This window comes from Myotis myotis, unplaced genomic scaffold (assembly GCF_014108235.1).
Source record: "Myotis myotis isolate mMyoMyo1 unplaced genomic scaffold, mMyoMyo1.p scaffold_m19_p_2, whole genome shotgun sequence".
NCBI lineage: Eukaryota > Metazoa > Chordata > Mammalia > Chiroptera > Vespertilionidae > Myotis > Myotis myotis.
In genome coordinates this window covers 64,180,302-64,197,548 of record NW_023416324.1, presented here as the reverse complement: position 1 = coordinate 64,197,548, position 17,247 = coordinate 64,180,302, and the positions used below count along the sequence as shown (strand labels likewise).

Here is a 17,247-nt window from a genome sequence, read left to right as displayed (position 1 = left end):
CTGTGTTCCAACACTGGTTCTAATACTTACTAGCTATGTGGTCAGGTTATATAATCTTTCAGACTGTTCCTGCATTTGTAAAAATGGCTTTCTATAGTGTTCTTGAAAGATTAAATAAAATTATCACATATTTAAGTGCCTAGCACTGTGTCTGGTTGTCAAGCTATGCCTTCTTCTGCTTTTCTTTCCTAAAGAAGATTACTAACTGGTAACATCTGTTTTAGTACTGCCTTTTATAAGACGTTTTAAATCATATCCTATATAATAAAAGGCTAATATGCAAATTGATCGGTGGAATGACTGGTTGCTATGACGTGCACTGACCACCAGGGGGCAGACGCTCAATGCAGAAGCTGCCCCCTGGTGGTCAGTGTGCACACACAGGGGAGTGCCGCTCAGCCAGAAGCCGGGCTCATGGCTGGAGGGCGCAGCGGTGGTGGCAGGAGCCTCTCCCACCTCTGCGACAGTGCTAAGGATGTCCGACAGCTGGCCTCATTCAGACATCCCCTAAGGGGTCCCGGGCTGCAAAAGGGCACAGGCCGGCCTGAGAAACCACACCGCCCACCCCACCCCCGCTCCCCCCTCCTCCTGCACAAATTTCATTCACCGGGCCTCTAGTAAAGTAATATATTTTATTTGCCATAATTTGGCATCTCTAGAGTATAAATTCAAGTGTCTTGTATTTCTTGGCTCATTTTTTTAGAATGATTTCATATGATCCATATTTATTAGAATTTAAATTTTCTCTTTTTTAAAATTATATTTTATTGATTTCAGAGAGGAAGAGAGCGTGAGATAGAAACATCGATGATGAGAGAGAAACACTGATCAGCTGCCTCCTGCACACCCACACTAGGAATCAAGCCCACAACCCGGGCATGTGCCCTGACAGGGAACGAACTGTGACCTCCTGGTTCATAAGTTGACATTCAACCACTGAGCCATGCTGGCCAGACTAAAATTTTCTTTCTTGTAAAACACACACACACACACACACACACACACACACACACACACACACAAAACAACCCACCACATTATTTTCTGGCTGTGGCTCTCTACATCTTCAGATAACTCTCTTTTTAAAATCATTCAGGTTGTGTCTACGAAAACCACTTTCAGGTATCATGAAAAAATGTTAGGCAAGGAAAGAAAATAAAAATTTGAAGTTATCCTAACCCACCATAATGTGTCCAAGAATATAGCCATTCAACAAAGAATAAGTACAGAGTTTAATTTTAACGTGTCAAATTTCTCTAAGTCATTTTTTTTTCTGTAAAGCTGGATCATTAATGAGGCCAGAATATGATTCTGGATGCTGCTAAATGGATCCAAACAAAAGAAAAAGTGTATTGACCAACCTTCAATACTTAAAGTGAATATTTTTCCATCATGCATTAATAAAATCACAGTAAATAAATCTGATAGCTCTTCAAAACTGTAAAGGGTAAGTTTTACCCTCGAGTTGAGGGCTGGAATTATCCTTAGCTCCTCTTCATCTTCAGTTGCACTTCAACTGGATTTGATGTTTTTTGATAGACTGCTCTTTATAATATCTCCAAAGGCTTTTTGCAAATTCTACCAAAACAACAAATCGTTCAGCTACTATTGGAAATATTACAATTATTTTCTGATACATTTGTCTCAAATACTAATCATCACCCACAGCAGCATCTAGCTATGACTTCTACGTCTAAATTATACTGCTGCTGGTATTTTATTGCTTGCTTCTCAAAAAGTATTTAAAGCAACACTGAGGTGAAAATGTATGCATAAAAACACTTCATATTACTTTTCCATATTCAAAGTATGGCCTCTTAAGCTGATTTTTAAGTGCCAAGTACATTTTTAAATCAAAATGGATCGCTTGCATTCTTTGAACACCCCCTGCCCATTCCGTGCTCCTCCCAAATGCCAAAGTTCCCTTCTACTCTGAAAGTACTTATTAAATCTGTGCATTTTTCTGGTCTTTCACTTCACTACCCAACTTTTTGTACTTCAGACCTCCTCACCCATTAAAGTGAGCACTGTTAGCTCCTTAAGGTACTTAACCATATGGTTCACTTTTTTGCATAATCCCGCTTTTCCCTTCATAAACTTAAATCTCAATAATTCGGCGTCCCCTCCTCTAAAGTCATAAACATTGCCGCGAGGCAATGGACAGATACATATTCCTATCTTAAGCCCAAAATATTAATCAGTTGGACACTGAGAAAAATCAAGAGCCAGGATGCCTCGTCTCGGTATCTCGTTGAAGCGTTTTCTTTGCTTTCCTGTCCTACCTGGCCAGCTGCTTTCTCCCGTCAGTTGTGTGGTCCCTTGCTGCCCCCAGCACAGGAGTGCAACTCACTACAGAGCATTTCCGTTCCTCACCATCATGCCCGGTATCTCCCTCCATTTCTGCGCATCTAGCCCCAGGTGTACCTCAAGATTCTGTATGCAGGTGCCCACATTCTCAAATTAGAGTTACCCCCTCCCCTGACATTGCCCGGGCTTTCGGAACGGCTGCTAAGAGAGCACACGGGCTGCGCGTTTCAGTCCCCACCGAGTTCGGATGTGTCTTGCTCTCTCCCCGCGGGATGCCTACTTCGGGGTAACGTTCTGGCTCTAGGAAGCCCGACCTCGCAACCTCTGTCCCGTGACCTCGAGAGCCCAGCAAAGCACTCAAGCTTGATGCACACTATTCCTGGAGCTTGTGCTCTCCATGTCCCCAGCTCTCGCTCTCTCCCTGCAACCTTTTTCAGCCTCTAGCCGCCAAGCCAGACCCCAGGTTAGGCGAACGCCCGCCAGCTCGGGTTGCAAAGCCTTCCCGTCCCGGCCCCCCTCCCACACCACGCACGCAGCCCGGAGTGGCTCCGCTCCTCACCTAGCTTCGATCGGGACTCCTCCAGTTTCTGGATCTGGTTCTCCAAGAAGAGCATCGCCACCGCGAAGGCCACCACCGCCAGCAGCTGCAACTTGGGCGGCATCATAATCCTGAGGAGCCCCATGAAACCCGCCGCTCGGGATCAAGACATACCGCGGGGGGCGGGGAGCGCAGCCCCGGAGGCGAGGAAGACGCCGGGAGGAGCCCACCGAGCCGGCAGAAAGGCAAGGAGAGCGCGACAGCGAGAGCACCACCGCAGCGACCCCCCTCTCTGCCTCCCAGTCCCCCGCCCCCAGGCGCCAGCACCAACGCCGCCGGTGCCCGCTTCTCCTCGGACGACTCGACGGCTGCCCCCTCCAAAAGCCCGCGCTGCAACACAGCGCGAAGCGGCTGCCGGGCTCTCACCTCCCTCTACTGCCTCAGTCACCGACCTCCGCGCCTGCCTGCCTGCCTGCCTTGCTCCCTTCCTTCCTTCCCTCCCTCCTTTGCTCGCGGCCGCGCGCTCCTCCGCCAGCGCTGCGGCTGCGGCTGCGCCGCCCCCGGCCCCGCCCCCTGCCCATCCCCCGCCGCCACCAGGCGCACGCACACACGTACGCTGCTTGGCAACCAGAGGCTCCACCCCCTGCTCCCGCTCGGTGGAGCTTATTGGACCGCAGAACCCCAGCGCTTCGCTCTCGGTTCGTGTTACAGTTGGTTTCCTTTGCGATAGGCGTCAGGCAAAACGGCATTCGATTTGGTAGAGTTGGAGAAGGAGGCTGGCCGAAACTGACGAGGGCGGAGCTTCTTGGCTGATAGGGCAATGTCGTGAATGAAAGGAAGGAACCCTTAGAAGCACAGATTTGGGGAGTTTAGGAAAGTGCCTGATATGGGTTTATCGAAAGGACCCACGATTTTATATGTATATCAAATGTAAAGATATTCGATCAACTTTAAGCTTCCGTATGCCCTTGGGTAATCCCTCTCTGCAGACTGACAGATTTGATGGCAACCGCTCTTAAGCAGCCTGTTTTACGTCAGGCTCTGGAGTGGACTCCCCTGGCTGAGGGGACCTTTGGGCAGCCGGAGACCGAGGGAGGCGGTAGCGATGGCGGCTGGACCAAGCGGAGGGCTTGGGCCGGCGTTTGGGCTGAGGTTGCTGTTGGCGACTGTGCTGCAAGCGGTGAGTGGAGATCCCCTCGGCGGCAGCCCCCTAGCGAGTGGGAGGGCTGCGCTGAGGAGGACGGGTCAGCTTTGGGAGCCACACTTGCAAAGGGTGGGAGGACTGGGTTTCCTTGGCCACTGCTGCGGCCGGAGTGCGACGTGGCTGTTTCCTCGTTTGATGCTTATCCTTCCTGGCTCGGGGTTCCTAACGGTTCTTTCTCCTGGCTTCAGACTATCTCGGGTATTTATCTCCTCTTGCAGAGTTCCTGCTAAAAACACTCTGTAAATCACACCAGCGGCGAGAAAGGCGATGAATCTTGGAAAGCGATGAAAATTGCTTTTTAACGGGAGGAAATAAAACCGTTCTTTATGACAAGGTTCCCAGATTTTAGAGAAAAGCCCGCAAGTCTTTGGATACAGGGTGCACTTTCTATTTACTTCTTTCTCTCAACTGTTAGTGTTCTCTTAATTCATAGACAGCCTTTATCTCCGTTCTCTGACATGCACGTACCTGGATGCACTTCAGGTGTGTGTGTGTGTGTGTGTGTGTGTGTGTGTGTGTGGTTTTAAACAACGTTGTTGCAATAAAAGCAGCTACTCTATACTAAAGCATAACTTATTTTTTTAAATGCATTTTCTAAAATGATAGTCTTCATCTCGTTTAAAAGCGGGTAGTATTACCCAAGGTATTTTTGTGGTTTTGTGGGGTTTTTTTACTTCATTTTTCTTCAACAGAGCAGATGCGTTCTTAATCTTTGAGGAAAGGCTAGTTTTTACTTATTTTCCTATTCACCACGAACAACTTAATATTGGTTAATTCCTCCTAAAAAGTTTGCAATCCGTGTTTTGCTGTGCGAGTAAAACTTTTTTAGTAGGCGCTGTGCTGCGATCACATGTTTCTTTTATCAGCTTAATTCTTCAGGTATTCTTACGATCCTGCTGGGTTTTCTCGGTCCTAGACAGTGGTTCTCAACCTTGGCTGCACATTAGAATCACCTGGGAATCTTTTTAAAATCCCGATTTCTGGGCCTCATCCTCCGGAAATTCTGTTTCTTTGTTATGGGGTGGGGCCACAACATTAATAACAAAGAAACAATTTCTGGAGGATGAGGCCCAGAAATCAGGATTTTAAAAAGATTCCCAGATGATTCTAATGGGCAGCCAAGGTTGAGAACCACTTTCCTGGGAGATCTGAGTTAACTGATTTGTCCAGGGTTTGGGGGAATTAGGGCCAATCGAAGGCCTAATTCCTCTGCTTTTTTTCTTTTATTATAGGAGTTTGAGGATCCTGCCTGTTTGCTTTTACAACCATAGGTAGAGGGAATTCTTTCCTTTTGTAGTTAGCATTACAGTACTCATTATTCAGGTTTTGGTGCCTTAGAAATTACTGGACGGACCCCTCTCTAAACTTTCTACTCAAGACTTTTTTTTTTTTTTTTTTTTTGCAAATGTTGGGTGATTTGAGTTCACCATCATGCAGAAATAAAAAGGAATAACATTGCAAGTTGCCTTCTCTTGATTTTCCTATCTCTGACTGTTTCATTATCTATGGCTGTATAATCATCCCAAAACTTAACGATTTCTCATGATTCTGAGCAGTTCCTTTGTTGATTGCCTCTGGCCTCATTTATGCAGCTGTCTGTGCTCGTAGGTCAGCTGGACTGAAAGGTCTGAGATGGCTTCATTTTTAGCTTACGGTCAGCTGAGGCCACTTGGTTCTCCTCCATGTCGCCTCTCATCCTCCAGTAGGCCAGACCACCTCTTTTCCTGGTGGTCTCAGGGCAGCACTCCTAAAGAGCAAAAGCTGCAATGCGCCTTAAAGCCGAGCCTTGGAAGTCACTTCACGTCACCATATTTGTCAAAGCAAATCACAAGACCCATCTAGATTTCAAGGGTGGGGAAATAGACTCCATCTCTACATGCAAGGAGTGACATAGTCACATTGCAAAGAAGGGTACATGCAGGATAAAAGTAATTTATGCCTATTAAACAATCTACCACAGTGATCATCCATACAGAATTTAAGCCAGAAACTTGGGTGTAATTGATTTTACTTACTAAATTTCTCTCAAATCCATCCCCTTATTCTTAATCTCTTATTCAGGCTACCATCATCTCCCTCCTTAGAAATAGCCTTTTGGTTCACCCTTTGAATTACCAGAATTTAAATGGTTGGCTTTGCCAGCTTCCCAATAGCCTAAACCAGAAATTACTCATTTTAAATTCTTCTCTTGCCCAGCCTGGGTGCCTCAGTGGTTGAGCCAGGTGGTAAGAGTTCGATTCCCAGTCAGGACACATGCCCAGGTTGTGGGCTCGATCCCCAGTAGGGGGCGTGCAGGAGGCAGCTGATCCATGATTCTCATCATGGTTGATTCTCTCTCCTTTTCCCTTCCTCTCTGAAATCAATAAAAATATATTTTTTAAAAAATTCTTCTCTCACTCTCTGAATCCAATTAGTCATCAAACCCTTAAAAATCTCCAAGCCAATCCACTTAATCCATTCTCCACTTAGGTACTACATACCTAAATTCAAGTCACCATCTCTGCTTGGCTGGACTTACCACACCAGCTTCCTTAACTGGTCTCCCCATCTCTTTCCTCCCTTTTCAATCTAGTCTCCACAATGCATCCAAAGTCATCTTTCTGGAACTTAGCTGTCCTTATTAAAATTCTTCAATGGCTCTCTGGTGCCTTTTTTTTTTTTTTTAAGAGAACATTTATTGGGTAAATTAGAGGTAGAAAAGGTAATTCTTAAAATAAATGGGCTTAGCAAACAAGTTATAGAGGTAATGGGAGAGAAAGGAAAGGCATAGGCATGCTCCCAGATTGCTTTTAAGACTGTCTGTCCTCCTTCAGTTTCCTTAACAAGGCCTGTTGACCTGATACTTGTCTATCTAGACCAGTGGTTCTCAACCTTCTGGCCCTTTAAGTACAGTTCCTCATGTTGTGACCCAACCATAAAATTATTTTCGTTGCTACTTCATAACTGTAATGTTGCTACTGTTATGAATCGTAATGTAAATATCTGATATGCACATTAGGCGACCCCTGTGAAAGGGTAGTTCGACCGCCAAAGGGGTCGCGACCCACAGGTTGAGAACCGCTGATCTAGACTTAATTCCCAGTGTGTTTACCTCTTTTGGGAGAGCAAAAATGTAGAGGTGTTCTCCCTGATCAAGCCTAAAGTAAGGTGTTTAAAAAATACAAGACTTAACTTATCATCCATTTCCAGATTTGCAAAAGCAGATATACAGTACTCTTTCCACGATCATACTTTATGCTGTATTACACAGACCCCCAATCTTAACTGCACCATATGGCTCTGTGTATGTGTCTGTACTCCACTGTCTCTGCTCCCATGGTAATTAGAATGTAGCCGAAGGGAATACAGGAACTGTTTTATATAGTGCCTTACATGTACTTGTTCATTTAAATCCCTCTGAAGTGTGACTAGCTTCCTAGTTATTTATTCCTTGCAATTAAAGTCATCAGGATATCTGTAGTTTGTGTAGAGCAGTGAGCGTAGAGTGGTAATGAACCCCGACTCCTACAAATACAAAATGACCCTGAAAATAAAAAGGGAGTCCTGAGCAATCCCCCTTGTTGAACTGTTTTGACTTCCCTAAGATTTATTTCTGTCTCTCCTTTAATGACTAGTGTTTTTAAGAAAAGACAGCAATAAAATCCTTGAAAATGAAAAGGGAGGTGTGTGTGGAGGATTGTTGAAAAACACTTAGAAGTTAGAAATACTGCATTTCACATTTAGCCTGAGGGAGTGCAAAAGACCAGGTGGAATAAGTAGTTTTCAGTAATAAAAATGAACCAAATATCTGTAACCTAACCTGACATTGAATAAAAAGAGAATAAGAATATCTCAGCTCCTTGAGGTTGAGCTAATGAAATGAATAGAGAATTTAGTTCCTACTTCAATTCACACCTCTGAGTCCTTTCACTAGACAAGTTGAGGTTTTATCACTGTCTATGCCTCTGAATAGCTCTAATTTAAAGCAGTCACAGCTATCAGTATTTCAATGAGGTAACAATTGGGAGAATAGAAAGTGATTTAATATGAAAATACATTCTGAGTATGATTAAGCAATAGAAAAGTTAATATTTTAGTATGGCCTAAGGGAGCTGTTTCTAGAGTGCCCCAGGACTCAGTGGTATTCAATCCTTCATTCAGCTCATGTATAATTTTCTACATTCAGAAAGGCACTATACTAACAGCAGAATAGATCATACTGTGTGTCATTGATTCTGAAAATTTTGACTTCTTTTCTTCAAAAGTTAGCATCTGGATCAGTCTTATTTCAGTGGGTAACACAGTTATAATTGTCAGCATTTTTGCTGTTATTCTTAGTGGTCCATACAGCAATGGTGCATCATGGATTCTGGGAAACATAGTAGTTAGTAACAGTGGTTAAGGGTTTTGCAGGCAGGCCAGGATTAGAATCTTGATGCTGCCACCTATTGTTTGCTGTGTTGTCTTAGACAAATTACTTTAACTGTCCTAAGCCTCTGTTTACTTCTCTGTAAAATGGAGATAATACCTTCTTCTTAGGGTATTAAGATTAAATAAAATGATGATGTGAAGTGCTTAATAAGTGGTGTAAGAGCTTGATGTTTCTTGTATTCATTTTCATGGGGTTCATTTATTTAGTCTCAAATTTATAATCTTTTCGAAATTATGTGAGAAGCCTATTATTTTTCTTAGAGTAAAGGTCAGTATCAATGTATAATGCAGGGAGGAGAAAATGGAGTCTTAGCATGTCAATCCTACTTTAATTTGGGGAAAGTTAAACTGTTAACCATTTGTATGCTATAAGTGTCTATAGATGCAAGCGGCGGACCTTTTTTAATTAAATTCAAAATATCATGGCAGTTAACTGGTGAAATGGTTAACCCAATCAGGGTTATGCTACCCCAGTGGTCGGCAAACTCATTGGTCAACAGAGCCAAATATCAACAGTACAACGATTGAAATTTGTTTTGAGAGCCAAATTTTTTAAACTTAAACTATATAGGTAGGTACATTGTTATTAACTTAATTAGGGTACTCCTAAGGCTTAGGAAGAGCCACACTCAAGGGGCCAAAGAGCCGCATGTGGCTCTCGAGCCGCAGTTTGCTGACCACAGTCCTACCCTATCCTTAGAATCTATGTCTTTTTTACAGGTGTGGCTACTTATTTTAAAATTTAATATTTGACCTTAATGTGCACATTTAAATGCTGTTTAGTTTTTGGTAATAAAAAGATGAATAGGCATAATTTTGAACTCCTCTTCTGTATTTTTAGCATTTAGTGTTTATCTTGAAGTGCTTAAAAATATGTTCTAATGTCCTCAGATTCAAAGCTTGAGTCTGCCAAATCATTGGTAGAACCAGAAAAAAAATTTCACTCATGAAGCTCAAGTTACATTGTATCTCCCATACATTTATCCTCTGTCCTATGTCTAAACAATGATTAAAACATAAGTAGTGGGGTTTTTTTACCCTCACTCGTGGTTATGTTTTTTATTGATTCTACAGAATGAGGAAGCGGGGGCGGGGGGGAGGCGGGGGGAGCGGAGAATGAATGAATATCAATTGGCTGCCTCCAGGACTCACCCTGACCGGGAATCGAACCCACAACCCTTCGGTGCAGAGAACAATGCTTTAATCAACCCATAAATAGTGTTTTGTAGTTATTAAGTATACTTTCACAGTGGAAGGTGGGAATAATGCTACATTTATTAAGTACCAACTCTGCTTTTTCTCCTTTGCTTGTCAAAACTCTGAGATTCCTATTCAGAAACTCAAAAGTAAGGTTGTTCTGTGCTGGATTTAAATCAAGATGTTGTCAGACTTCAATACATGTTTTGTATATTCATGCCACCTGTCAGTAGATGCTCAATAAATGTAAAAATAAAATCAAGTACAATCGCATGATTATTCATTTGAGGAATTCATTATAGCTGAAAAGTAGAATGGGATTGAAGAAGTAATTAGAGGTGCAGCTGTCAGTGACCATTTAAAATCCACTGAGGCAGGAAAAGATTTGAGAGCTCTATAAGAAACAAAATTATCAAAACTTGTTAACTAATTGGTTGTAAGAATGGTGAAAAATGTGCAATCTGGAATGACTGACCTGGGCAACTTCCTGGTCAGGGAAAATGGTACCATTTTTACTGAATTACATTGGGTAGGAATAGATTTAAGGAGAAAAGGGTAAGTTTCACTGTTGGATATTTGGGGGGAGGGGGTTGCTTTGTTTTTTTGTTTGTTTTTTCACTGTTGGAGATTTTGAATTTGCAGTGCCTTTTGCAACATCTAAATGAGACATCAAGTAGGCTGTTGGTGTTGGAAGCTTGACATTCAAGAAAAAGACTTGGGAGTTTTCAGTAAATCAGTATTTAAAGCCATGCGGGAGAAAAAGTTGCTTATGAAAGTATGTACACCAAAGAGAGAACCAAAAATAGAAATGGCAAACAATAACATTTAAGAAATGCATTGAAGAGGAAGGAGGAAGGGGACAAGCCCATGGAAGGGGCAACTAGAGAAGTTTTGAACGCCTTTGTATTACTGATTTGGGGCAAGTTTAGTCGAGTGGTAAAATCAGAAACCAGACTAGAGTAACATTGTAGAAATGGTGGAGTGTGGGGAGAACAATTAGAATCGAGGGCTTGGATACCCAGAAGAATTACCATTACCGGTAAAATTAAGTCCCTGTGTGTATGGCAGAGGCTGAAGCACAGGTAGAGGCATTGAGTTTCGACAGATACAAGTATGCCCCATTCACTGAAACATGAAAGAAGAATGGGTGAGGGAAACAGACTAATATTTTTGAAAGCCTGCTCTTGCCAGTCATTCTGATTGATTACATATGTCATTTCATTTTTTAACTGCAAACTATTTTATGTAGGAAGTACTGCTCTTTGCTTTATCAATGAGAAAATTAATGCTTGGTGAGGTTGTCTTTTCCATTGTCACACATTTTGTAAGTGGTGGAGCTAGTACCTAAACTCCAAAGTTTTATTTCTGATGTGCTCCTATTCTTTCCCATTCCCCTTTCCACTCTTCCTCTCCTACATGTGAGTGAAGATAATTCTGTAGGATGTAGTCGGGATCAAGAATAGAAGTTAATGTTACTCCATAGACCCATATAAACAGGTATTAAGTTTTTTAATATAATGGAAATTTGTTTTTAAAAACTATTGCATATTTAATAAAATATATTATATGAATATACATATCTAAAGAGATAATATATCTTTTAGCCCATATTTTAGCTAAATGTGAATGATGACAGATTTTTAAGAAAAAAAAGTTATATGGGGATGAGTAAGGGGGAACAAAGACTCATATAAGGTTATGAAGTAACTTATCTCCAGTGTGTTAGATTTTGACAATCCTGGTTTCTCTCTTTTGGGAAATTTTATAATGTAAATATTGAATAAGTTTTATTTCTATTTTTTATTTTCAGATGTCTGCCTTCGGGGCAGAGTTTTCATCAGAGGCTTGCAGAGAGTTAGGCTTCTCCAGCAACTTGCTCTGCAGCTCCTGTGATCTTCTTGGACAGTTCAACCTGCTTCAGCTGGATCCTGACTGTAGAGGATGCTGTCAGGAAGAAGCACAATTTGAAAACAAAAAGGTATTGTTTTCTTGTATCTCTCTCCCATTAGATCAGTGGTTCTCAACCTTCTGGCCCTTTGAATACAGTTCCTCATGTTGTGACCCAACCATAAAATTATTTTCGTTGCTACTTCATAACTGAAATGTTGCTACTGTTATGAATCGTAATGTAAATATCTGATATGCAGGATGGTCTGTGAAAGGGTCGTTAGACCACCAAAGGGGTCGCGACCCACAGGTTGAGAACTGCTGCATTAGATGGTTTAGTTAAGATAAGGTAGAATACTAAATCAGCTTGAATATATATAAAGAAGTCTTCGGCTTTTACATTTTGTAGTTTTAGAAACTCAAATGGATTTCTTTCCTGTTCCATTAGATCAAAACAAACAGGAAGGAAAAGTATGATTACATGCCAAGACCCCATGCTATCATGTTGTCCTGCAGAGGGGGAGCAGAATTACTATTGCATGCTTGGATCCTGAAGCTCCCCATGCTTTCCAAAAGATGGCCACATGAAGTCAAAGAAATAATTAATCAGATGCCTTTATTCAAGAATCAGTTTTATAATGAAATTTGGGATGAAAACAAAACACCCATTACCTGGCACAAAATTATAGAAAAGAAATTACAGTTTTTAATCTGGTTAACAAATATGATCTGTTAATTTACACACATGTTACTAGTATTGCCAGGCACAACCTCACCTTTAACACCAAGGTTAGGTAGCTCTAGCTGTTCAATAAAATCTGCTATGTTTTGACCCACTGTTGAAATTAATAGTTAACTTCCTTAATTTTTTTTAATGTTATTGGACATGCATTTACTTAAAATATCCTAAATATTTACAAAAGTAAATCAAGTATCAAAGTCAACTACTTCTTCACAGTATATAGGTTTACAATAAGAGGTATGCATACAACCATATACACACATTTTGCATAGGAATGGTTCTAAATATACATGTAAAAGAACCTAACACTGAAGTATTATGCCCTACTAGCCACTCCGTAGTGCCAGATGTGCCACTATACAGAAACAGATGTAGGTGTACAAGCATTATCAAATTAGTGCTCATTATCCAAGATGACATCTTCATGAGGGATGCCCAGTTTAATGTTTCTAGGCAAGATAGTAATTCTTAGTCTATGTAAATCATTAGTTCAACAGCCTTATTCATTGAAAATATACAGTGAACTTAAAATATTTTTCAATAAATTAAAAAACTTTGTTAAATCTTTTTTATTACAGTCCTTAGATTTCTTTACATTGTAAAGAACCCTGAAAAGATCATTTATATTATTCAAATAAAACTGAATTAGTGAGATCTCTATGTTTGGGGATGAGTGAAAAAAATGGTGGCATCTCTATGTTTCCTTTTCATATTTTTTCACTTATACACAGTGAGGTGTTAACATACATTTAAGGATTAACGGTTTGTAAAGCTTTCAGACAGTAATTGTATCTTCTCATTATTAGCAAGTAAAAGTTTATTTCTAAAACTAAATACAGTTTCATAATTCTAAAGAAAAATAAGCAGAAAAACTTTTAAAATGTTAGCATTCAACCATAATTTAATACTTGATTTCTCAGTTTTCAGCCTGAAATTTCCAGTGTTCCAAAATTGGCTTTCAAGTCTTCTGTGTTTTTCATTTTCTTGTTTCAAATATACCAATAATATAGTTTAATGTTTAGAAGATTTCCATAATATGTCAGTCGTTTTGCCTGAAAATAAAATTTAAACAAGTTTACACGGGACTTAGTTTAGTAGCACCCTTCCCCCTTGGTTTTTTTGTTTTTTGTTGTTATTGTTGTTGTTTTTTGGGATTTTGATGGGATAAATTGCTGAAGGAATCTGTATGAGTCATCCTCTCATCTTTAAGCTTTTATTCTATGGTTTTCCAAGGTCTGTGCACTGTTCAACCAACAGTTATTATTTCCCGAGACACAAAATTTCAAGGATTGAATAACAAGGGGTGCTCTATAATAAACAATTTTTACGACACACACTCCCTTATAATTAAAAGTCAGTTGAGAGGTTCTGCCCTTTGACTGAAATCAGATGTGCCTAAACTATAAACTAAGTGCATAGAAACGTTATTTTTACTTATTGCCCTTTCTCAGTAGTATTTTTAACCTAACACTTGATAACAGATTTCAGAGGTTTAAGAAAGTTTTAGAAAAGAGAAACTTTTAAAAGTTTTCTTTTTTTTAACTCTACAGATTGAGAAGAGATTTCTTTTATTTGAATTTTGGAACATATTGGTCTCATTCACAGAATACCAGTAGAAGTCTAGCCTGCAGATCCCCAAATTATATCATAACTGGTTCTGGAAAATAGCCCAGTAGTTCAGGTATTTGCCATAGGGCTTTTTCTTTCTTTCTTTTTTCACTTAAAAATCTACTTTATAGATAATACTAAAACATAATAAAAGTATTCTCAATAATTATTATAATTCATTAGATTCGAATAAATGGACCTAAATATGTAGTGTATAAAATAATTTTAAGAATATAGTCAGATCCTCTCCACTTCTCATCCTGTTACCTAGTTGGAGTTAGACTAATGCTAATTGGCCAGCTTTATATAGTAGCATTCCCATTTTCTATGTGTATCATATTCTGCCTTCACATTTACCTGTGCTGCAAGCAAGCCAGAGAGTACAGAGGTAATATTATCATGTGGATAGTTCAGTGGAAGTTTATCCCTTTCTCTCCTTTTATAAGAGTGTTTGAAGAGTTCCGTTTTCATCTCAGCTTCCTTGCTTACTAGTTTTGTGACTTCTAGCCAGCAAATCATTCCAGAATTTTTAGTTTTGTTATAATAATTACATTATCTCATATTTGAGTGTTTTTTTACCTTGGTTATGTGTTGAAATGTTATCTACTTAATCCTCACAATAACTATAATGTAAATACTATTATCTATATATATAAAAGGCTAATATGCAAAGTGTCCCCTTGGGAGTTTGGGAGTTTGATCACTTGCTATGACATGCACTAATCACCAAGGGGGCGCTGCGGAACAAAGGAAGGCCCTGACCAGCAGCCAGAAGGCCCCAATCGGCCCTGATCGTCTGCCAGGCCTAGGGACCCTTCCCGTTCATAAATTTCGTGCACCAGGCCTCTAGTTTGTATATAACAGAAGAGAAAACTAAGGTATAATCTGCCCAAAGTTTCCCAACAATTGGGTGCCACATCTTGGCTTTATCTCAGGTTATTTGACTTCAGAGCTCCAAGCTTTTAAACCTCTACACTATTTTGCCTCTCATTTTGAAAATGTTAATAGTAACTTTAAAAAAAAATGAATGAGTTAAATGGAAAACACCAGATTAGCTCTCTGAAGGTCAGCATTTATAGTTCATTTTGTTAACATAATTCCTTGACTACTTCTTATTTAAAATTATCAGATACTTTCAGGGCAGAGGGGGTCAATGGGGGAAAAAGGGAGGGGGAACATCTGTAATACTTTCAACAATAAAAATACATTTTTTAAAAATAAGTCATGTAACTTTTCTCAGTTCTGGTAAAAGAACCAAAACATTTAGTTACTTTCAGTTTACTTGGAAATTCTGTAGCCAATTTAAGAGTCATTTAGAAGTCAGCTTAAATAGCATTATTCAAGATAGTAGTAAATTTTAAGCTTCAGCCTATCAGAAATAGAATGCTATTAGTGTGTAAAACATAAAAGAATGAAATGAAAGTTAAGCTAACTATGCATGAAATTGTAGCCACTAAAGAAATTTCACAGTTGTTAAAATAGCTGCACTTTTTTGTATTATCTGTAGTATCAATACATGAACTAATTTCTTCAAAGGAAACTAAATATAAATGTCTTCAACAGATTATTTAATTACAATATAAAAACATTCTCAAAGAAGCTTTTTTTAATTATCTAAATAATGTTTGGCAACAGTTCAAATTCAGTTTAAAAATCACTAAGGCTCCTGAGTAGCAACAATAGTAAATAATGACACAAATATTTACTTAAGAATAGCCACTAACATTCATTAAGTGCTTATTAAATGAAGGTGGTGTTCTAAGCACATTATATAAATTAATTTATATAATCCTTATAACAACTCTGTAAGGTAAGTACCATTATTATTCCCATTTCATAGTTGAGTCTGAGTACAGAGATCTTGCCTAATGTCATACAGCTAATAAGTGGCTATAAATATATGTACTACCATATATTTGTGTAACAAGTTTTAAAGTTTGTTTTGTGTAGTTATTTAATTGAACTGAAAATATTATTTAAATATTTTATGTTTTCTAAGTGTGACATTTAATCTGGCTTTTTTTAAAATATATTTTTATTGATTTCAGAAAGGAGGGGAGAGGGAGAGTAAGATAGAAACATCAATGATGAGAGAAAATCATCGATTGGCTGCCTCCTGCACACCCCACACTGGAGATTGAACCCACAATCCAGGCATGTTCCCTTGACCGGAATTGAATCCAGGACCCTTCAGTTCACAGGCAGATGCTCTATCCGCTGAGCCAAACCAGCTAGGGTCATCTGGCTTTAATATGAACAATAAATGTAGTCAATTTTTTTAGGTATTTACAAATTAGGACCAGCTTCTATCCAAGCATATTAAAACATTCTGCCACATTTGCATAGTATATTTAAAAAGGACATACGCCCTTAAATTAATTCATTATTTATCCTCGGGTTATTTTGCAACTACATTTTCTAGATATGCCTACCTCAGAGTCAAAATAAACTTTCCATTTATACACTAAATATATCTTCTTAGTATAGGCTCTGAGAATGCCAAAATAAGGCAATAGTCATGGCCTTGAAAAGTAGAAGAAATAGGGAAAATGGACTACTAGAATGTAGTTAGCAGCATATTCTCTTAAGCTAAAAACCTAATATCCAGTGTTATAAAGGTAACCACTAAAAGAATCAGAAATAAAAGTTGGAAGAATGGAGGAATCAATAAATCTCTTAAAGTTGATATATTGAGAACTATAGATATAACCATGTTAATCATTATGGAAGTGACCAACAAAAGAATTAAAAATAAACTGTTTAAAATTTATTAAGTGGGGGATGGGAGGCAGAGGAAAAATAAGAATTCGGTGAGATGTGTTGTACTGTAAACAAAAAAAATTCATGTGCTATGAAAACACACAGAATAGGCGTCGCCGAAATAGCTCAGTTGGGAGAGCGTTAGACTGAAAACACACAGAAGGTCCCTGGCTAGTGTGGCTCAGTTGGTTGGAGCGTCCTCCCTTATACCAGAAAGTGGCGGCACATACCTGGGCTGCTGGTTTTATCCCTGGTCAGTACAGGAGGCAACCCATCAATGTCTCTCTCTCTGTCTCTCTGTCTCTCTGTCTCTCTCTCTCTCTCTCTCTCTCTCTCCCTCCCCCCTCTCTCCTCCCCCCTCTTTCCCCTCTCTTCCTCCCTCCTTCTTTTTCCTCTCTCCCTCCCCCTTCCTCTCTTTAAAGTCAATTAAAAGAAAACACAGAAGGAAGGATATAACCATTTTACAGGTCAGGTAAATATTACCACCTGTTTATATAGAAGTTGATGCCTATGATAAGTTAGATTACAGTGGTTCTCAACCTTCCTAATGCCGAGACCCTTTAATACAGTTCCTCATGTTGTGGTGACCCCCAA

At 39.7% G+C, this 17,247-nt stretch overlaps 2 protein-coding genes across 7 annotated transcripts in view; one reads left to right on the top strand and one right to left on the bottom strand.

The window, feature by feature from the left end:
• The window catches only part of HS2ST1 (heparan sulfate 2-O-sulfotransferase 1), a 153,481-nt gene extending 150,480 nt beyond the window's left edge, over positions 1-3,001 (bottom strand). For 3 of the 6 annotated variants that reach the window (XR_004974033.1, XR_004974034.1, XM_036349441.1), the window contains exon 1: positions 2,867-3,001. Coding sequence is in view for 2 of the 6 variants with exons in the window: in XM_036349439.1 (XP_036205332.1) it covers positions 2,867-2,990 (124 nt within the window). In the remaining 4 variants the exon portion in view is untranslated. Of the gene's footprint in view, positions 1-1,458; positions 1,579-2,866 lie in introns of all 6 variants that reach the window. The other 3 variants (XM_036349439.1, XM_036349440.1, XM_036349442.1) reach the window with 2 other exon arrangements.
• Positions 3,002-3,697: 696 nt separating this feature from the next.
• SELENOF (selenoprotein F) overlaps positions 3,698-17,247 on the top strand; it is a 33,439-nt gene continuing 19,889 nt past the window's right edge. The window contains exons 1-2 of the mRNA XM_036350067.1: positions 3,698-4,025; positions 11,467-11,634. Coding sequence (XP_036205960.1) covers positions 3,951-4,025; positions 11,467-11,634 — 243 coding nt within the window. The 5' untranslated portion in view covers positions 3,698-3,950. The remainder of the gene's footprint in view (positions 4,026-11,466; positions 11,635-17,247) is intronic.